Here is a 22,118-nt window from a genome sequence, read left to right on the forward strand (position 1 = left end):
AAAAAAAAAAAAAAGACGGGGTTTCACCATGTTGATCAGGCTGGTCTTGAACTCCTGACCTCAGGTATCCACCCGCTTTGGCCTCCAAAGTGCTTGGATTACAGGCGTGAGCCACCATGCCCGGCCTAAAAAATTTTAAAGTAAATAAAAGTTTAAAAATTTCTAATATATAAAAAAAGTAAATAAATAAAAATAATTTTACATTTGATCTTAGCCAAAGGCTAAGAAGGGATATAAAAGTATATATTTTTTAAGACAGAGATTCGCTCTTGTTGCCCAATCTGGAGTGCGATCTCAGCTCATTGCAACCTTCGCCTCCCGGGTTCAAGTGATTCTCCTGCCTCAGCCTCCAGAGTAGATGGGATCACAGGCATGTGTCACCACGCCCGGCTAATTTTGTATTTTTAGGAGAGAAAGGATTTCTCCATTTTGGTCAGGCTGGTCTCGAACTCCTGGCCTCAGATGATCCGCCTGCCTCAGCCTCCCGAAGTGCTGGGATTACAGGTTTGAGCCACCACGCCTGGCCCCCAAAAATAATTTTTAAAAAAGTTTTAAATATTAAAATAGAGATGGGGGCTGGGTGCAATACCTCATGTCTGTAATCTCAACACTGTGGGAGGCCATGGCAGGCAGATCACTTGAGGTCAGGAATTCAAGACCAGCCTGGCTCGTATGGTGAAACCCTGTCTCTACTAAAAATACAAAAATTAGCCAGGCATGGTGCTGGGAGCCTGTAGTCTCAGCTACTTGGGAGGTTGAGGCAGGAGAATCACTTGAACCCAGGAGGCGAAGTTTGCAGTGAGCCAAGATCGCGCCACTGCACTCTAGCCTGGGTGACGGAGTGACAAAAAACAAAAAAATTTATATTAAAGTTGTTTGCAGCTAGCCAAAACCTTTTTTTGTATATTGACCTTATTTTTTGTGATCTTGCTAAATTCACTAATTAGTTCTAGTAGTTGTTATACAGACTCCTTAGAATTTTCTAGTAAACAGTTACATCATCCGTGCCTCTAGACAGTTCCACTTCTTTCTGATCTTTTCATATTTTCTTTCTTTTTCTTGCCTTACTGCATGGACTACGGCCTCTAGTACAACACTGAGTAAGTGGTAAGAGCAAATGTCTTTGCTTATTGCCAGTCTTAGGGAGCAGATGGTCAGTTATTTCATGTTGTGTGTGATGTTAGCTGTAGGTTTGGCATAATTGCTTCATATCAGATAGAGGAATTCCCTCCTGTTCCTAGTTTGCTGAGAGCTTTTTTCATGAATAAGTGTTCAGTTTTGTCAAATGCTTTTCTGCGTCAATTGACATGGTCATCTGATTTTTCCCCATTGTTCTCTCTCTCTTTCTCTTTTGCCGTTTTATTTTTCTTTATTGTTTTTTTCTTTTGCCATTGACATAGCTCCAGGAGGTCCTGAGAACATGCGTCCCTGTTATTCTCTTAATATACTGGATTATATGGATTGATTTTTCGAATGTTAAACCCACCTCTAATTCCTGGGTATCTCTCATTTTGTTCTGATGTATTATCCTTTTTCTGTATTGCTGGATTTGATTGCCAATGTTTCATGAAAGGTTTTTATCTGTTGGAATCTGTTGTGTACCCAGCACATGGCCACGGCCACTGCCTGAGCTGGTGTCAGAGAAGCTGTAAAGTCTGGCCGGCAGAGGAAGGGGGGTCATCCTAGGCAGGGAAAAGAACAGGTTCAGGCCGGGCATGGTGGCTCACGCCTGTAATCCCGGTACTTTGGGAGGTGGAGGTGGGCAAATTACCTGAGGTCAGGAGTCCAAGACCAGCCTGAACAACATGGCAAAACCCTGTCTCTATTAAAAATACAAAAATTAATTGGGCGTTGTGGCACATGCCTGTAGTCCCAGCTACCAGGGAGGCTGAGGCAGGAGAATCACTTGAACTCAGGAGGCAGAGATTGCAGTGAGCCAAGATCGTGCCACTGTACTCCAGCCTGGGTGACAGAGTGAGACATCATCTCAAAACAAACAAACAAACAAAAATTAGCCAAACATGGTGGCACACATCTGTAATCCCAGCTATTCGGGAGGCTGAGGCAGGAGAATCAATTAAACCAGGGAGGCAGAGGTTGCAGTGAGCCGAGATCACGCCTCTGCACTCCACCATAGGTGACAGAGTGAGGTCTCCTCTTAAAAGAACAACAACTGCAAAACCCAGCAGGTTCAAAAGCTCAGGACATGACAGATCATTGCATCAGCCACTATGTAGCTGGGTGACCTTGGGCAAATCTATCCTGCTTATTCAATAAAAAGGCAAGGAAAACAACAAAACGCAAAACGCCTTAGGAACATTCTTTTTTTTTTTTTTTAATTTCTTTTTTTTTAAGATGGGGTTTCACCATGATGGCCAGGCTGGTCTTGAGCTCTTGACCTCAGGTGATCCACCCACCTCGGCCTCCCAAAGTGCTAGGATTACAGGCATGAGCCACCGCGCCCAGCCAGGAACATTCTAATAGAAAGACAACCCTGCTACTGACAAGGAGGTGGGGGAGATCTATCCTTGCGGGAACACAGCACTGGACGGACAACACTTGGGAAAAGAAGGCAGGAGGCCAGGTGCTACCTTGGAGATAAGAGCTTGGGTCCCAGCCTCAAACACCTCTGTGAGCAAGAAGCCAAGACGAAAGCTATGCTCCAAGGATGGTACCTCCTAGGGCTTCAAATCCTGCCCAGAGGCCCAGCGCGGTGCCTCACACCTGTATCCTTGCAATTTAGGAAGCCTAGGCAGGGAGATCACTTGAGGCCAGCAGTTCCAGACCAGACCAGCCAACATGGTGAAACCCCCCCTCCTACTCAAAAAAGATTAGCCAGGTGCCGGGGTGGGCGCCTGTAATCCCAGCTACCTGGGAGGCTGAGACAGAATTGCGTGAGCCCAGGAGATGGAGGTTGCATTGAGCCGAGATCACACCGCTGCACTCCAGCCTAGGGGACAAAGCGAGACTCCCTACCAAAAAAATATATAAAAAACTAAAAAATTATTTATTTTTACTTCTTTTTTTTTTTCTTGAGACAGGGTCTCACTCTGTCACCCAGGCTGGAGAGCAGTGGCACAATCTGGGCTCACTGCAACCTCTGCCTCCTGAATTCAAGTGATTCTCCTGCCTCAGCCTCCCAAGTATTTGGGACTACAGGTGCACACCACCATGCCCAGCTAATTTTTCTATTTGTAGTAGAGATGGGGTTTCTTTCACCATGTTGGCTAGGCTGGTTTTGAACTCCTGACCTCAGGTGATCTGCCCACCTCAGCCTCCCAAAAGTGCTGGGATTTCAGGCGTGAGCCACTGTGTCCAGCTACTTTTTTTTTTCTTTTGTAGAGATGGGGTTTTGCCACGTTGTCCAGGCTGGTCTTGAGCTCCTGGACTCAGCAATCCGCTCTTCTCAGCCTCCCAAAGTGCTGGGGTGACAGGCGTGAGCTGCTAGGCCAGGTCTCCTTACTTCTTTTTGTCAGATATCAGATATCTCATTCCCCAGTATGGCTTCCCCTTCTCCTAGGCCTAGGAGCAATGGCTTTAATAATCACTGTATTTGCATTTTGGAGGACTGTTCCTAAGAGCTGTTTTATTTAAAGAGTCCCAGCAATCAAATACACATTGGCTTGCTAGCTCCCATGTTTCCACACAATTCCCTCCTACTTAAGCTCTCTCTGTTTACACACAGGAGGACATCTAACTGCTTGTTCTGGTCAAGGTACAGCTTTCAGCTGCTCTGAGAGACGGAAGAGAAAGGGTTGGTATGTTCTGCAGGTGAATGATGGGCTGCTGAGAGAGAGACAGGGAGATAGAGTCCAAGGTAACAGGAAGGTTTCTGGCACTGGCGCCTGTGCAGTTGGTGATGTCACTGCCAGGACAGGAAACAGAAGAGGGAGAGCAGGTTTGGGGGAGGGGAAGAAGGATAAGTTCAATTTGGGACCTTTATTCATTAGTTCCTTGGGCTTTACTAGGTGGCAGCTACCGTGTCAGGAACAACGATGAACAAAAGAAGCAAGATCCCTGCTCTCCTGAAGTTTACGTTCCTGTGTGGGAAGGACAATTTACAGAAATCAACAAACGAACTACAGGAGTCTGTTTCAATAGTCATGTGACAGACTGCCCTGGAGAGGCGGCCAGGGAAGGCTCCATCTGGGGGAGACCTGGAGATTAGAAGTCAGGCTGAGTTTGACAATGACCCAGAGACATAGCCTTAGAGAAGCAATTTGGATATCTAGGTCTGGGCTGGAGATGATCAGAAAAGAAGCAAAAAGCATGCTGTGAAATATACGCAGCATATACTACTACTTAAAGGGAGATCAAAAATACACGTAATGAGAATGATTATTAATTATTTGAGACAGAGTCTTGCTCTGTCGCCCAGGCTGGAGTGCAGTGACACGATCTTGGCTCACTGCAGCTTCTGCCTTCCGAGCTCAAGCCATTCTCCAGCCTCAGCCACCCAAGTAGCTGGGATTACAGGGGTGGGCTGCTGTGGCTGCCTAACTTTTGTGTTTTTAGTAGAGACACGGTTTCTCTATCTTGGCCCCAGACTGGTCTCTAATTCCTGGCCTCAGGCAATCCACCCGCTCCGCCGCCTTCCTCGGCAGCCACCTTGTAGGGCCTCTCTGATTATTTGAGACTGTTTAGATTATGGGGGGGGCGGTTTCCCCTAAACTGGGTGGTAAGTACAGAGATGTGAGGTGTAACACGTAATCTGAACACCTTTTTGCACACGTAAATATCACAAAGTAAACTTTTAAAATAAGGCAACGCCTAAGGCCTTGCGAGGCTTCTCTGAGGAGCGAGGACCAGGCAGTCAGAGCCAGTTTCCACTGTCTCCACGCTCGGGCCTAAGCCACACCCCTCCCCAGCCATACGCTAAGGGCTGGCTCCGCCCCAGAACAGTGCGATCGTCCCGCCCACATCCGCCCCGTAGCCAATGGGCGCTGGGATTTGGGCCCACACCCCCGTCACGCCCCGCCCCCGACTCGCGCACCGCGTGACGTCACGGCACTGCCCCCGCCACGTGACGGCCGCGCGCCCGGCTCTAGCTCCCCGCCTGGCTCGCGCCGCAGAGGCCGGTCAGGCGCCGGCGGCCACGCCGCGGAGGTCGCTGGCCGAGCGAAGCCGGGCGTTGGGGCCAGCGCGTGCATGGAGGCGGCGCTGGCGGCCCCCTGAGGGCACCTAGGCGACCCGACCCGGAGACCCCACGCATCCCTCGAGCCGCCACGCGCTGTGGGCACCGGGCGGCGGCGGGCCGCGGAGCCGGCGCGGCCATGGCGACTGACGGCCGGCAGAAGGAGAACACGCTGCTTCACCTCTTCGCCGGCGGGTGAGTCCCCGGGCCCAGCCGCATGCCCCGCCGCCCGCAGTCACCTCGGCCTCTGCGCCGGGCTCGGCCCCGGCCTCTCGCCGCGGTTACTGGCCCTCCCCGGGCTGCGGCGCCGGCGCCCGGGAGGAGGAAGTCCCGGCGTCGGGGGCCGGTGGGCAGGGCCGGGGGGGCGGTCGGGCCTTCCTCACCCCCATCCTGACCGCAGCCCCGAGGGCGGCTGTGCCCCGTGCGGTCGCGCCACCCCCGCCGCCCATCCTCCTCCCCGCGGCGTCCCCAGCCTTTTCCCATTCTGAACAATCAGTGGCTGGTGAGTGTGGCTCGGCTGCGTTCCTGCCTGGACGCGGTGGCGCGGCCCCCCTACCTTCTCCGGGGGCCTTTCCCGAAGCGCAGCGCCTCAGAGCCCAGGGCGGGATCCCGGATGCTCGTGTGTACCCGGGGTTCCTCAGGGCAGCGCGGGAGGTCATCCGGACGGGCAAAAAAAGGCTGCAGGCGTTGGACGCATGCAAGGCCTGGAGGGTGCTGGGGACGGTGATGCTGGCGGCCACACGTGTCGAGGCCAAGCCAGGGACCCGGACGAATATGAGGTCTGGAAGGTGTGTTAAGACACTAATCGCCGGCTGGTGGATGCTTCCAACGCCGGAGACCGCAGAATTGTTAGGTCTTCCTTGTTTTGAAAGCTGCCTTAGGCCGGGTGCGGTGGCTCATGCCTATAATCCCAGCACTTTGGGAAGCCGAGGCAGGTGGATCAGCAGGTCAAGAGATCGAAACCATCCTGGTCAACATGGTGAAACCCCCACTCCACAAAAAGAAGAAAGAAAAAAAAAAAGAAGAAAGCTGCCTTAGGTCGATCGTCAGGCACCTTAATTTTTTTCCAGTGGAGACAATGCGTTTTTAGGAGGTTGAGTTCTGAGGCTAGAAAGGGAGATGATTTTCACCTCTTCGGCCTTCGCCACCTCCCCCGTCAACACCCACCGAGAATAGAAGGTAATCTGAGTATTGGTAATTTTCTTTTTTCCTTTATCGCAGCCGGTGGCTTGGGGTCCTTTTGGAGTCTTCCAGATGTTTTGAGTTGTAATTTAAGGACCTCATGGGCCTGGCACAGCAATTTTTGAGTGTAGTATATTTTGCGTAAAATAAAATAGTTTATCCTGGATGATCATCTTGACTTGAGTAGTGTTAGTTGCAGCTTGGATTCCTACCTGGATATATTCCTTACAGCAAACAGTGGTTGAGAAACTTAGATGATAACTGATGAAAACGTCCCAGAGCTTTTTTGTACTTGTATTGTGGGCAGTCACCAGGTTACTTTCTCTAACCAAAAACTTTGGTAGGTCTTCATAGATAGGAAGAGTTTCTCATTCATTCCTTCGGATCATTCCTTTGCAACCCTTCCCTTCATGTCTCCATTGATACCTTTTTTTTTTTCTTTTTTGAGAGCGAGATTCTTTCTCTATCACCCAGGCTGGAGTGCAACGGTGTGATCACTAGGCTCACTGCAACCTCTGCCTCCTTGGGTTCAAGTGATTCTCCTGTCTCTGCCTCCTGAGTAACTGAAATTACAGGTGCCTGCCACCACACCTGGCTGATATTTTTTTGTATTTTTGGTAGAAACGAGGTTTCACCATGTTGGCTGGGCTGGTATCCTGACTTCAAGTGATCCACCCTCCTTGGCTTCCCAAAGTGTTGGGATTACAGGCGTGAGCCACCATGCCCGTCAGACTTCCTTTGAGAGTAACACAACGGGGAAGCATTCTTAAATTTAGCCACTCTTTATATAAATTTGTCTTTCTCGGGAATTTTAAACAAGTTGGCCTTTTTTTTTTTTTTTTTTTTTTTTTTTTTTTTTTTTACGTTTTTTAAGCCAAGAAGGATAATTTTTTAAAACATGAATTTATGCTCAGTGACTTTTACTTACTGCTTTTAGTGAGACGGTCTTTGAAAATTTTTCTTTCTATTCGGAATTGGGTGAGTTGCAGGCTGGAGCAGCCTCTGTGGAAGCTGACTGAAATCGATGGCTCTGTCTTGTTGAATCTCCCTCTGTACCCTTCACTGTGCCCTTTGGCTGCCAGATTCTCCTGCTAGGACACCAGCATTTTACCTTGTGATGGAGGAAATCTGCAGTGGCCAGCAGAGCTATCCTGCTTAATTAAGATGTAGGTAGTTTATTAGAGTGGTGCCTGAAGCCATTGTATTTAACAAGTTTCTGTTCCTGTAGAGCAGGAGTTTGAGATTCCAGAAAGAAAAGACAGCTTCCAAAAGGATGTTTTCAGAGTAACTAATTAGATTTTGATCCACTCTCACTAGCCTAAAATACTTCACTTTCTGTTAGAGAAGAATATGAAATGAGCTGAATGTGGAATGGCTGAATTATATGGTTAAAATGAGTCCACCCAGACGTCCCGCCTAGTCCCATGGAGTATGTACTGCTTTGCTCCAAGTAACTAGTTGTCACTGTTGTTAAGCTGGCATCTTTCCAAAAATGAAGTGCACTTCCTTTGAAAAGAAGTCAGAGCCTCCACTTTAAAGCTGTCACATTTCTCTTTTTCATCAAATAGCCTTTGGAAACTGTAATATCTTTATTTTCTTTCTTTCTTTTTTTTTTTTTTTTCATGCTGCTGATAAAGGAAACTGTAATATCAACCAAGTTTAATGCTGTCACTAATAAATGATATTGAACAAGTTTTTTTGTTTTTTTGTTTTTTCTTTGAGACAGACCCTCACTCTGATGCCCAGGCTGGAATGCAGTAGTGCAATCTTGGCGTACTGCAACCTCCTCCTCCTGGGTTCAAGCCATTCTTCTGCGTCAGCCTCCTGAGTAGCTGGTATTACAGGCGTGTGCCACCACGCCCAGCTAATTTTTGTATTTTTTTTTTAGTAGAGATGGGGTTTCATCATGTTAGCCAGGCTGGTCTCAAACTCCTGACCTCAGATGATCTGCCCACCTCGGCCTCCCAAAGTGCTGGGATTACCGGCATGAGCCACTGTGCCCGGCCTCTGAACAAGTATTTTAATCAAGTATAACAGACTTATGGAGAGTTGAAAATTAATTTTAGCCCTGGAAAATAAAAACTACACCAAAAATTCCAAAGTGCTGGGATTACAGGTGGAACCACCACTCCCTGCCTAAATTTTTTGGATTCTTTACAAAGGGACAGTACTCCTCTATTGTTATTGTAATTAGTTACATTAATAGTGTGTTTCCCTTTAAGATAAGAATGGGAAGAGGAACCTCCCACCAACCCACACCTAAAAAAAGGCAGTTTAGGAGAGGCTCCATGCATGCAGATGTGGACCAGATGTATAATTTTATATCCATTTTAAAAATAGTCTCATGTTCTTTAAATTGCTTTCTTCTTAGTAATATATTGAGTGTTAATTGGCAGTGTATACCGTTAGTTGATCATGTTGACCTAGCATGCAATGCCTAGGTTTGGGGAGATGGCAATGAAGAAGGAAGGCAGACCTAGTTTCTAAGCGCAGTGACTGGTATTCACTGACACGGTTAGAGTCACAGGGCTACCTAACTTACACTTTTTTTTTTTTTTTTGCGATGGGGTCTTGCTCTGTCCCGGGCTGGAGTGGGGCAATCTCTTGGCTCACTGCAACCTCTGCCTCCCGGGTTCAAGCGATTCTCCTGCCTCAGCCTTCTGAGTAGCTGAGACTACAGGTGTGCCATCACACCCAGCTAATTTTTATATTTTTTAGTAGAGATAGGGTTTCACGCCGGGCATGGTGGCTCATGCCTGTAATCCCAGCACTTTGGGAGGCTGAGGTGGGCGGATCACCTGAGGTCAGGAGTTTGAGACCAGCCTGGCCAACATGGAGAAACCCCATCCCAAAATAAAAGAGACGAGGTTTTACCATTATTGGCCAGGCTGGTCTTGAACTCCTGACCTCGTGATCCACCAGCCTCGGCCTCCCAAAGTGTTGGGATTACAGGTGTGAGCCACCATGCCAGGCTGTTACCTGACTTACTCTGATTATGTAATTTCTTTTCTTTTTTTAGACAGAGTTTTTGCTCTTGTTGCTAACCTAGAGTTCTGTGGTGAGATCTCACAGCAACCTCTGCCTTCCGGGTTCAAGTGATTCTCTTGTCTCAGCCTCTTGGGTAGCTGGGATTACAGGCACACGCCGCCACACCAGGCTAATTTTTGTATTTTTAGTAGAGATGAGGTTTCCCCGTTTTGGCCAGGCTGGTCTTGAACTTATGACCTCAGATGATTTGCCCGCCTCAGCCTCCCAAAGTGCTGGGATTACAGGTGGTTGATTATACAATTTCCTTCTAATCTCCTATCATTGCTAATTTTTTTGCCATTATGAATAGCCAGACATCCTGATGTCTGCATATGTGCTTTATTTATTTGTTTTCTTTGGATAAACCAGTAGAAGTGCAATTGCTGAGTCAAAGGGTTTTCATTTTATTATTATTTTTTTGAGACGGAATTTTGCTCTGTCACCCAGACTGGAGTGCAGTTGCACGATCTCAGCACACTGCAACCTCTATCTCCCAGGTTCAAGTGATTCTCCTGCCTCAGCCTCCCAAGTAGCTGGTACTACAGGTACCCACGCCCATGCCCGGCTAATTTTTGTATTTTAAGTAGAGGTGGGGCTTCATCCTGTTCGCCAGGATGGTCTCAATCTCCTGGCCTCTGGTGATCTACCTGCCTCAGCCTCCCAAAGTGCTGGGATTACAGATGTGAACTACCATCCACACCTGGCCGAGTCAGGTTTTTAAGGTTTTTGATACCTACACAGCACATTCATAAAACGTCTGAGGGTGAGTTACTTCTCCATGAACCTTATTCATTTGATGTTTAGTACCTTTAGGGTTTCTGCTGTTTGCTGCTTTCTTCCCTCTTACCCCCAAATCTGGGTATTTTTTTTTTTTAAAGTACTCAAGCACATTTTTTTGTAACTACATAACAAAACCTGTCATTACTTTATTCATTTATTTTTTTTGAGAGGGAGTCTCCCTCTGTCACCCAGGCTGGAGTACAGTGTTGGGATCCCGGCCCACTGCAGCCTTCCCCTCTCAGGTCGAAGCAATTCTCCTGCCTCAGCCTCAGATTAGCTAGAATTAGGGGCACGTGCCACCTTGCCCAGCTAATTTTTTTACTTTTAGTAGAGATGGGGCTTCACCATGTTAGTCAGGCTGGTCTTGAACCCCTGGTCTCTGGTGATTCACCTGCCCTAGCATCCCAAAGTGCTAGGATTATAGGCATGAGCCACCGTGCCCAGCCCTGTCATTCTTTTTCTGTTGTTTAAACCGTGTCGTCAAGAAAAACACAGAAGTGCTCTGAGGTGGCCCTTCTATGTGAGGGCTTGATTTGCCAGAGAAGAATCCTATAAATTTTTCCCATCAAATGGCCTGGGGGTTCTGGTTGCCTGTTAGTGTTAGTATGTCCTTCATCTGCTGGGCAGGTGGTTAACAGCACAGTGCCCATTTACATCTACCCGGTCCCTGAAATAGCTGGGTTAATCTGTCCTTAGATTTAGAGGTTGATCCTGGATTAGATGCTTTGGGTTTTATTTTTATGGCATGCTTTTTTGTTTTGTCATCATAACCTTTAAAATGTATTTTAGCCGGGCGCGGTGGCTCACGCCTGTAATCCCAGCACTTTGAGAGGCCGAGGCGGGTGGATCACGAGGTCAAGAGATCGAGACCATCCTGGTCAACATGGTGAAACCCCATCTCTACTAAAACTACAAAAAATCAGCTGGGCATGGTGGCACGTGCCTGTAATCCCAGCTACTCAGGAGGCTGAGGCAGGAGAATTGCCTGAACCCAGGAGGTGGAGGTTGCGGTGAGCCGAGATCGCGCCATTGCACTCCAGCCTGGTTAACAATAGTGAAACTCTGTCTCAAAAAAAAAAAAAAATGTATTTTAATGGGAATATGGTATCTCTTCAAGATCTTAAACTAGGCCAGGCATGGTGGCACATGCCTGTAATCTCAGCTACTTGGAAGGCTGAGGTAGGAGAATCGCTTGAATTTGGGAGGCAGAGGTTGAAGTGAGCCTAGATTGCACTACTGGACTTCAGCCTGGGAGACAGAGCGAGACTCCATCTCAAAAGAAATTATAAAAAAAGATCTTAATAATAAGCCGCAGATATTTTCAAAATTCAGCATTTTCCCACCTATTATGGGCAGCTGTTGCCAGGTGTACTCAGGTACTTGTCTCCATAAATTAAATCTTTGTTAGCTAATGGTTACTTTTTATTTTTTCTTTTTGAAGCAGCGTCTCTCTCTGTCACCCAGGCTGGAGTGCAGTGGTGCCGTCTCAGCTCGTTGCAACCTCCACCTCACGGGTTAAAGCAATTCTCATGTCTCAGCCTCCTGAGTAGCTGGAATTACAGGCACATGCCACCATGCCCAGCTATTTTTTATTTTTAGTAGAGACTGGGTTTCGCCATGTTGTCCAGGCTGGTCTCAAACTCCGGACCTCAGGTGATCTGCCCACCTCGTCCTCTGAAATCATGTACCCTTCCTAAACAGATAACGAGGCACAGTTGATGCTGCACTGTGGGCAGGCTTCAGTGAGTTGGCCAAACCTAGAGGCATGGGCCACTGCGCCCAGCCAATGCCAGATTTTAAGTAAAACTTTCCAAAAATGTACAGTGTATACAGAAAAAGCACGTAATGTTTTTCAAGTAGCACAATAGAGGTAGCAGGTAAAATGGCGGTTACCAAAGTTCCAAAGGTTAGTAGGATTGCAGGGTGTCTGGCAGTATCATTTGTTGGCAGAATGTGGATAAGCTGTGAGCCTGGAAAGTGGCTGATCATCAGTGGGGTGGTGATTATTATCAGAAAGAGCACACAGGCCTTGGTTTTAGTGCCCGATATGCACGTATGCATAGGGAACAGAAGCTCTTGTTGAAGATGAGTTGTTTTTTATAATTTTTTCTTGGTAGTTGAAACTCAGAATTAAAAGCACAAATCTGTGTGCATAATTTAAAATTTTATATGACTTTCTAATCACATAAAGATACTTTTTTAAAAATCCCAGTATGTATATTATAGTAGTAATGCTGTAGTTTTACTCTGCTGTCAACTGGAGGCTAGGTGCCTAATCCACGAGGGGAAAAATTAAACTAGGGTGGCGTAGGTGTAAGAGGATTAGAAGGTTAACTATATCTTCATGTAATAAACACAAGACTTCAATTCTGGAAAGGAAAAATGAGAGAAGGTAGAGGAATGGGGGAGGGGAGCATATTTTTATCTTTTAAGAAAAGTAATACATAGCCTGGGCGTGGTGGCCCATACCTGTGATCCCAGCATTTTAAGAGGAGGCCAAGGCAGGTAGATCACTCGAGGTCAGGAGTTCAAGACCAGCCTGGCAACATGGTAAAACCTCATCTCTACTAAAAATACAAAAACATAAGTTGGGTGTGGTGGCGCAGGCCTATAATCCCAGCTACTTGGGAGACTGAGGCAGGAGAATCACTTGAACCCGGGAGGCAGAGGTTTTAGTGAGCTGAGATCACACCATTGCACTCCAGGATGGGTGGCAGAGAGAGATTCTGTCTAAAAAGGAAAGAAAAGGAATACATAGTTAAAAATTAGCTGGGCATGGTGGTGCGTGCCTATAATCTCAGCTACTCGGGAGGCTGAGTCAAGAGAATTGCTTGAATCCAGGAGGCGGAGGTTGCAGTGAGCCGAGATTGTGCCGCTGCCCTCCAGCCTGGGCGATAGAGGGAAACTCTGTCTCAAAAAAAAAAAAAAAGAAAGAAAGAAAGAAAAAAGGGAAAAGATGCAGAAAAAGTTTAATTAGTAGTTTCTTTTTAGAAATAGGCAGATAGACTTCAAAGAGTATATCTTGTGACTCCTTTTAGACATGTAGTTAACCACTGTTCCTAGCCTCTCCTGCCACTGGATTCAAATCCTTCAGATGTTTGCTGTGAATGGAATATCCCACAGAGAACTTTCTCTGCACTTTGGCATCAGTGACTGACTAGAACACTGTTACCTTAAGAGCAAAATTAAATTAATGTTCAGGGTGTTTCCTCAGAACTGTTAAGACAAGCATGAGTCCCAACTGGTCTTTGGAAGATTATTTATGTTAGTAAAACTCTTCAACTGCTTTCTTGAAAAGTTTAGGTGTACATTTTTTTTTTTTGACTAGGTTCATTTAGGAAGCATTCAGTTGTAAATAATAGAAAATTCAACTTCAAACTGGCTTGATTATGGGTACAAAAACCTGAACTCTAGAGGGAACATAGGCTTCAGGTGAGAGCTTAGCTGAGCAGCGCGTCAGTGTCACGGGGAGGGGTCCAGCCATGTCTGCTTGGCCTCTGGTAACCTGCTTTATTCTAAGGCTGGCCTTGTGCAGCCACAGGATGGCTTCCAGCAGCAGCTCCTTGTACTTCTCCCACTATTGAGCCAGTCTTCAGTGTAACTCTCGACCCACTGGGACAGGTACACCTTGTTCTAACTAAACCAGTCATTGCTCCCAGGGAAATTATGCTGAATACTTGCACTGAAATCATGTACCTTTCCTAAACAGATAACGAGGCAAAGTGGATGTTTCGCTGTGGACGGGCCTCAGTGAGTCAGGGCCAAAACTAGACATAGGTTCAATCCTGTCCCCACTGTGTGGCTTAAGAAATTAGGGATCTTAGCTGGGCGTGGTGGCTCACACCTGTAATCCCAGCACTTTGGGAGGCTGAGGCAGGTGGATCACGAGGTCAAGAGATTGAGACCATCCTGGCCAACGTGGTGAAACCCTGTCTCTACCCAAAAAAAAAAAATACAAAAATTAGCTGGGCGTTGTGCACACCCGTAGTTCCAGCTACTCAGGATGCTGAGGCAGGAGAATCACTAGAACCTGAGAGGTGGAGGTTACAGTGAGCCGAGATAGTGCCACTGCACTCCAGCCTGGTGACAGTGAGATTCAAAAAAAAAAAAAAGAAAAGAAAAAAATAAATTAGGGATCTTGGCTGGGCACAGTGGCTCATGCCTGTAATCCCAGCACAACCCAGTCTCTACTAAAAAAAAACAAAAATCAGCCAAGTATTGTGGCGCATATCTGTAATCCCAGCTACTCAGGAGGCCGAGGCAGGAGAATCTCTTGGACCCAGGAGGTAGAGGTTGCAGTGAGCCGAGATTGTACCAGCTTGGGCAGCTAGAGCGAAACTCCATCTCAAAAAAAAAAAAAGAAGAAAGAAAATAGGGATCTTGTTAAGACAGGAAGAGGGGAATGGATGCCAGGGAGGCCACCAGCAGTGCCACCAATCCATGATACGGCTGCCAAATAGATTGCCCATGTTATTGTTCTGGAGCAGGGTTTCCCACCTTTGGCTGGATGATTGTTTGTCTGTGAGGGATGGGCTGTCTTGTGCGTTGTAGGGTGCTTTGCAGCATCCCAGGCCTCTACTCCTTAGGTGCTAGTAACTCCCATTCCCCATTTCATAACCCAGAACGTCTTTGGACATTGCCAGATGTTACTGGGGTGGGGACAAAATTGCCCCAATTTTTTTTTTAAGTTTTTGGGGTTTTTTTTGTTTGTTTTGTTTTTCTTGCTGTCACCCAGGCTGGAGTGCAGGGGTGGGATCATTGCTCACTGTAGCCTTCACCTGCCAGGCTTAAGCGGTCCTCAGCTTCCCAAGTAGCTAGGGCTACAGAGTAGATGGGACTACAGGCGTGTCGCACCACACCAAGCTAATTTCTGTAGTTTTTGTAGAGATGGGTTTTTACCATGTTGCCCAAGCCGGTCTCGGAACTCCTAAGCTCAAGCAGTCTGCCTGCCTTGGCCTCCCAAAGTGCTGAGATTACAGGCAGGAGCCCCCATGCCCAGCCATGGCCTTCAAACTTTAATCACACAGCCCTATGATTAAAATGTTTGTGCATATCTCATGTATAATTATATTACCCTGTTAATTTTATACATATTATAAGACCTATACACAAAATAGAAATTAAATGGGCCAAGTGCAGTGGCTCACACCTGTAATCCCAGCACTTTGGGAGGCCCAGGTGGGCGGATCATCTGAGGTCAGGAAGTTCAAGACCAGCCTGGCCAACGTGGTGAAACCTGTCTTTACTAAAAATACAAAAATTATCCAGGTATGGCAGTGCTCACCTGTAATCCCAGGACTCATGAGGCTGAGACAGGAGAATCCCTTGAACCTGGGAGGCAGAGGTTGCAGTGAGCCGAGATCACGCCACTGCACTCCAGCATGGGTGACAGAGTGACACTCCATCTCAAAAGCAAACAAACAAAATAGAAATTAAATGGCGGAGGTTATAAATAAAATGCTGTTTCTCTCTATATGCCAGTAGGTCATCGCACACATCTCTTAGAGTATGTATCCCAGTTTGGAGATTGTTGATCTAAAATACTGCTTGTCAATCAGATTACTACATTTTCTAACTATGTGAGGCTAACGCTGGGTCAGCATGTAACCGGAGGTTGAATATGACTTTTCCTTCTGTCTGAGCACTGGCTATTAGGGCCCTCAGATGAACCAAGAGGATCCTAGTCTAAGACTTAGGCGGAAGAATCTGCTCTGCTGCCATTGACCAGACTGTCTATGCAGAAAAGAACTGTCGTGTGTCAACATTGGGGTGTGTGGAGGGCAGAGAGGATTTTCCTATTAATGTCCCCAACTCTGTCCCCAGCCCCTAGTAGGTCTGGGCTACAGATTGAGAGAGCTTGTAAGGCAGGGAGACTGGTAGCTTGCTCTGTGGCCAGATGCCTCCTACAAGTTAGAGGCTGGTGCATCAGGCCAAGCCAGCAGGATGAGAAGGGACTGGGTGGTGTGCTTGGGAAGGACACTCAGTGACTCCCACTTTGAGCCAATCTTGTTGCCTCCTAGAGGTCCCATTGGCTTGATGTCAAGGAGCATGGGGACCAGAGAAAGGGAAGACACCTAGTTCTGCCCACAGGACCTTGGGGCAAGGAAGGCAGAAAAGAGATCAGAGGATGAGCTGCTGGTGGGACCAGTGGGAGTTCCCGGTGTTGGGCTCTAGTAGGTTGAACACCATCTGTAATTAACATTCACTCAGGCCTCCAGTACACCACAAACCTGTCTTTTTTTTTTTTTTGATACGGAGTCTTGCTCTGTCACCCAGGCTGGTGTGCAGTGGCATGGTCTCGGCTCGCTGCAACCTCTGCCTCCAGGTTCAAGTGATTCTCCTGCCTCAGCCTTTCTAGTAGCTAGGATTACAGGTGCCTGCCACCATGCCCAGCTAATTTTTGTATTTTTAGTAGAGATGGGGTTTCATCATGTTGTTGGTCAGGCTGGTCTCAAACTCCTGACCAAGTAATCTGCCCACCTTGGCCTCCCAGAGTGCTGGGATTACAGGTGTGAGCCATGTGCCCAGCCTTTTTATTTATATGTTCTTGAGACAGGTTCTCACCCAGGCAGGAGTACAGTAGTGCCATCTCAGCTCACGGAAGTCTTGACCTCCCTGGGGTCAGGTGACCTTCCTAGTAGCTGTGACTACAGGTGTACACCACCACGCCTGGCTAATTTTTGTTTGTTTGTTTGTTTTTTGTAGAGATGGGACTCCAGCCTGGGTAACAGAGCAAGACCCTGTCTCTTTAGGAAAAAAAAAAAAAAAAAAAAAGACTGGGCACAGTGGCTTACTCCTGTAATCCTGGCACTTTGGGAGGCTGAGGCAGGCAGATCACAAGATCAAGGGATCAAGACCATCCTGGCCAACATGGTGAAACCCCTTGTCTACTAAAAACACAAAAATTAGCTGGGCGTGGTGGCACACACCTATAGTCCCAGCTACTTGGGAGGCTGAGGCAGGAGAATGGCTTAAACCTGGGAGGCAGAGATTGCAGTGAGCTGAAATCACGCCACTGCATGCCAACCAAGAAAAAAAGAAAAAAACACAAAAAAAAAAAAAAAAAAAAAAAAAAAAAAGGCCAGCAGGATGAGAAGGCCTGCCACCTTCAAAGAGGTCACTGATTCACTGTTACTAGGGCATTTGCTTTGCTGGACAAACACACCATCCTTTGATCAGTGGCATAGACTTGGATGACAGTTGGCCAAAGTAATGAGTGCAATTTACTTAGGGACAAAGCAAAGGTGGTTGACTTATATGGTATTTGAACTTACTGGCTTTCTGATGAAAGGATTTATCCAGAAGCTCTTTTTTTCAGTGATTTGAAGTTAACATTATTGAACACAAATGGATTTCAGATATTTCTTTATCTTACTGTGTAGCTGGTAAGTTTTTCAGTGTCTTTAAATGTTATAGTTTTTAGACATGTGGTTACTTAATAGGTAAAAGCATTTTGTATGAATAGACATGGGTTAGAAAGTTTTTTACATCTGTAATTTTTATTTTTGTTGTTTATTTGTTTTTTGAAACTGAGTTGTGGTTTTGTCGCCCAGGCTGGAGTGCAGTGGTGCAATCTCAGCTCACTGCAACCTCTGCCTCCTGGGCTTAAGCCATCCTCCCACCTCAGCCTTCTGAGTATCTGGGACTACAGGCATACATCACCACACCCAGCTAATTTTTTGTGTGTATATTTTTGGTAGAGACAGGATTTTGACCTGTTGCCCAGACTGGTCTCAAACTCCTGAGCTCAAGTGGTCCACCCACCTCAGCCTCCTAAAGTGCTAGGATTACAGGCATGAGCCGCCACACCTGGCCACTTCTTTTTTTAAACATTTCTTATTATAGCCTATTTTCTTTAGATATATTCTAGTGCTTATAGAAAATTACACAGAACAATATTAAGCTAGGCCCACAACTTGATTAAAAGTAAAAATAGTCCAGGCACGTGGCTCACACCTGTAATCCCAGCAACTGTGGGAGGCCGAGGTGGGTGGATCACTTGAGGTCAAGAGTTCAAGACCAGCCTGGCCAACATGGTAAAACCCCTTCTCTATTAAAAGTACAAAAATATTACAGCTGGGACCTGTAGTCCCAGCTACTCGAGAGGCTGAGGCAGGAGAATCGCTTGAACCAGGGAGGCAGAGGTTGCAGTGAGCTGAGATCGCACCACTGCACTCTAGCCTGGGTGACAGAGTGAAACTATCCCCCCAAAACAAATAAATAAAATAATCCCACATGGGGATTTTACTTCATTCATTACCTTCAGAGTCTGTGTTAGGTGCTAGGTTTGCTTCTAGATTTCCAACACTTGCCTCTAGTGGAGTCGGGAAGCTGCATAAACGTTCTGTACATCCAGGCCGGTTCTTCCTTCCTGTGGTTACCTTTCCCAGGCGGAGATGCTGGTGCGCTGTCATTATTGACCCACCTATTTCCTGCCAGATGCCTGCTACACTCTAGCTGCAAGAATGATGACTAGCTCTTCTCCAGGGAGCTCCCAGTCTAGTGAGGAAGACTTTTTTCAAATATTTAGAAACCTTGGAAGACATTCTCCTTGAAATCGCAAGTGAGTAATTCCTTTGCTTAGTAAATACCTACTGTTTAGGAACCCATTGAGCCTTGATGCCAGGAATGCAAAGATGAGTAAGGCTGCAGGTCTGGATCTGGAGGCACTCGTCAGCTCAGAGTGCTGTTTGCCAGAGTGAGGCCCTGTGTCACTGGTAGGCACGGGTGAGGATATGTCTGTGGCCCTTGACTTCATTAATTATAGGTAGCCCATCAAACATGCTATTTCTTGAATAGTATTGTATAAGAGATGATGGTAGTAGGTATTTTAGGATAAATAAGTGAGTTGTCTTGAAGAAAAATATTTCAATAGTAATTCAGGTAATATTTCGATATGAATATGTTATAAGGGTAATAAATAATTGGCTTAGGGGAACCCTGATCCAGAGAGACAGTGTGGCTAATAAAAACACAGGATGAACTGACTAGTTGTGAATCATGGCCATACAAGGACTTCATTGTTGAAAGTGCTCAATCAGATTTTTTTTTTTTTTTTTGAGACAGAGTTTCACTCTTGTTACCCAGGCTGGAGTGCAATGGCGCGATCTCGGCTCACCGCAACCTCCGTCTCCTGGGTTCAGGCAATTCTCCTGCCTCAGCCTCCTGAGTAGCTGGGATTACAGGCACGCACCACCATGCCCAGCTGATTTTTTGTAGTTTTAGTAGAGACGGGGTTTCACCATGTTGACCAGGATGGTCTCGATCTCTTGACCTCGTGATCCACCCGCCTCGGCCTCCCAAAGTGCTGGGATTACAGGCGTGAGCCACCGCACCCGGCAACTATTTTTTTTTTTTAGACGGTCCTGCTGTGTCACCCAGGCTGGAGCGCAGCGAGTGACACAGAAACCTCCATCTCCCGCCTTCCAGCGGTTCTCCTGTTTCACCCTCCCCTGTAGCTGGGATTACAGGCATTACAGGCGTGTACCACCACACCTGTCTAATTTTTGTGTGTGTGTTTTTTTTTTTAATTGGGTTTTACCATGTTGGCCAGGCTGGTCTCGAACTCCTATCCTCAAGTGATCCACCAGCTGCAGCCTCCCAAAGTACTAGTAATACAGGTGTGGACCACGGTGCCTGGCCAAAAGTAATTAATAAAATTTTAAGAATGGTCTGTATTGGGGTAAAAATTGATTTTTAAAATAATGTCTTCATCTGAATGAACTATTTTGTTTGAATGTGCAAAAATACTTGTCTAGAGTCTTCCATGAATACCTAGATACTGGGAATGGGTTAGGTTAAAATGGCAAGAATGGAAAGCCCCGAAGGGTGTGCTAGGTGTGCTGACTTGGGAACAGTAGATATCTCTGTAGCTCTGGAATTCCAACTTATTTATTTATGATTTTTTTGAGATGAGAGTCTTGCTCTGTTGCCCGGGCTGGAGTACAATGGCGTGATCTTGGCTCACTGCAACTTCTGCATCCCAGGTTCAAGCAATTCTCCTGCCTCAGCCTCCCCAGTAGCTGGGATTACAGCCACCACGCCCGGCTAATTTTTGTATTTTTAGTAGAGATGGGGTTTCGCCATGTTGGCCTGGCTGGTCTCGAGCTCCTGATCTCAAGTGATCCACCTGCCTTGGCCTGCCAAAGTGCTGGGATTACAGAAGTGAGCCACTGCACCCTGCCGATTTCAACTAATTTATTTTTTTATTTTTTTATTTATTTTATTTTATTTTTTTTTTTTGAGACGGAGTTTCACTCTTGTTACCCAGGCTGGAGTGCAATGGCACGATCTCGGCTCACCGCAACCTCCGCCTCCTGGGTTCAGGCAATTCTCCTGCCTCAACTTCCTGAGTAGCTGGGATTACAGGCACGCGCCACCATGCCTAGCTAATGTTTTGTATTTTTAGTAGAGACAGGGTTTCACCATGTTGACCAGGATGGTCTCGATCTCTTGACCTCGTGATCCACCCGCCTCGGCCTCCCAAAGTGCTGGGATTACAGGCTTGAGCCACCGCACCCGGCAACTAATTTTTTTTTAATCTTCCTTGTATGCTAGTTTTAAAGAGAGAAGAGCTAAACTTCACATTCCATTGTGTAGAGGATAGTATAGCTTCTCTCATCTGCTTTGGTTTCCTTTCTTACAGGTGCGGAGGCACAGTTGGTGCTATTTTCACTTGTCCACTAGAAGTCATTAAGACACGGTTACAGTCTTCAAGATTAGCCCTCCGGACAGTCTACTATCCTCAGGTTCATCTGGGGACCATTAGTGGAGCTGGAATGGTGAGACCAACATCCGTGACACCTGGACTCTTTCAGGTTCTGAAGTAAGTTCAGTCCCCATTCAGTCTTCTCTGCTACTGCCGCCTACACACCCTTTACCCCACTGTTAACACAGAATGTTCATCGGGCTTATCAAATGTGATGTTCTGTTTGCATAGCCTTGGCCCTTAACTTAAGAATTAGGTTTCTTTACCAATACCTTTGAGCTGTGACCTTGCTCCCCTGGCAGCAGGGGTTCCAGTGTGCATGTGACCATCATCCGGGTCAGTTAGAGTAACCCAACAAAACAAACCAAAATCCATGCGTAAATTGTTGCATCAGATTGTTGCTCTTGCTGAAAGCTTTTGAGGGATAACAAAGATGAGGGGTGGTAGATTAAAATTTTAAAAATTGCACAAGAGAAGAGTTGTGAATACTATATTTTATTTATTTATTTATTTATTGACATGGAGTCTTGCTCTGTCGCCCAGGCTGGAGTGCAGTGGCACGATCTTGGTTCACTGCAACCTCCGCCTCCTGGGTTCAAATGATTCTCTTCTCTCAGCCTCCTGAGTAACTGGGACTACAGGCTCGTGCCACCAAACCCAGCTAATTTTTGTATTTTTAGTAGAGACTGGTTTCACCATGTTGGTCAGACTGGTCTCGAATTCCTGACCTCAGGTGATCTGCCCGGCTTGGCCTCCCAAAGGGCTGGGATTACAGGTGTGAGCCACTACTCCTAGCCATGAATATTTTAAAAAGAAACAGTGGTTTTTGTGGGTTTTGTTTTTGTTTTTTGCTTTTTATTGGGAAATAATTTTAAATGTATAGGAAAGTTACATTTAATAAAATGGGTTTTAAAATTTGTTTTATACCTGAGCTACCTGCCCGTTTTATTATTTTTACTGCAGGAAAAATAATTTATTTACTTATAAAGTAGCTAAATATTCCTAAGTCGAATTTGGCTTATCAGTCTATGCTTAAAAATCAAATTCAGAAGAGAACTTAGGGAATATCTGATTTTTAGCTTAGGACCTTGTACTTTGAGATGCTCTATAAATAATAGTTGAATTTAACTGAGTATGATATTCAAATCTCTGATATGGATTCTTGGGGAAGAGTGTGTTCAAGAAAGATATTTATCAAGAAAGCTATCAGTGTAGAGATTTATTTGGGAAATGTTAGAAAAAGAAGTAATAAAATGGAAATGCTTTTTTTTTTTTTTTTTTTTTTTT

At 46.3% G+C, this 22,118-nt stretch overlaps 1 protein-coding gene across 2 annotated transcripts in view; it reads left to right on the forward strand.

Moving 5' to 3' along the window:
• The first annotated feature begins 5,049 nt into the window (after nucleotides 1–5,049).
• The window catches only part of SLC25A33 (solute carrier family 25 member 33), a 43,967-nt gene continuing 26,898 nt past the window's right edge, over nucleotides 5,050–22,118 (forward strand). Inside the window, exons 1-2 of one of the 2 annotated variants that reach the window (XM_017503553.2) lie at nucleotides 5,050–5,329; nucleotides 20,769–20,948. In XM_017503553.2, the coding sequence (XP_017359042.1) occupies nucleotides 5,274–5,329; nucleotides 20,769–20,948 (236 nt within the window). In that variant the 5' untranslated portion in view covers nucleotides 5,050–5,273. Of the gene's footprint in view, nucleotides 5,330–5,590; nucleotides 5,637–20,768; nucleotides 20,949–22,118 lie in introns of those variants that run through there. The other variant, XM_017503560.2, reaches the window with a different exon arrangement.

This window comes from Cebus imitator, unplaced genomic scaffold, assembly GCF_001604975.1.
Source record: "Cebus imitator isolate Cc_AM_T3 unplaced genomic scaffold, Cebus_imitator-1.0 Scaffold15, whole genome shotgun sequence".
Classification (NCBI taxonomy): Eukaryota; Metazoa; Chordata; class Mammalia; order Primates; family Cebidae; genus Cebus; species Cebus imitator.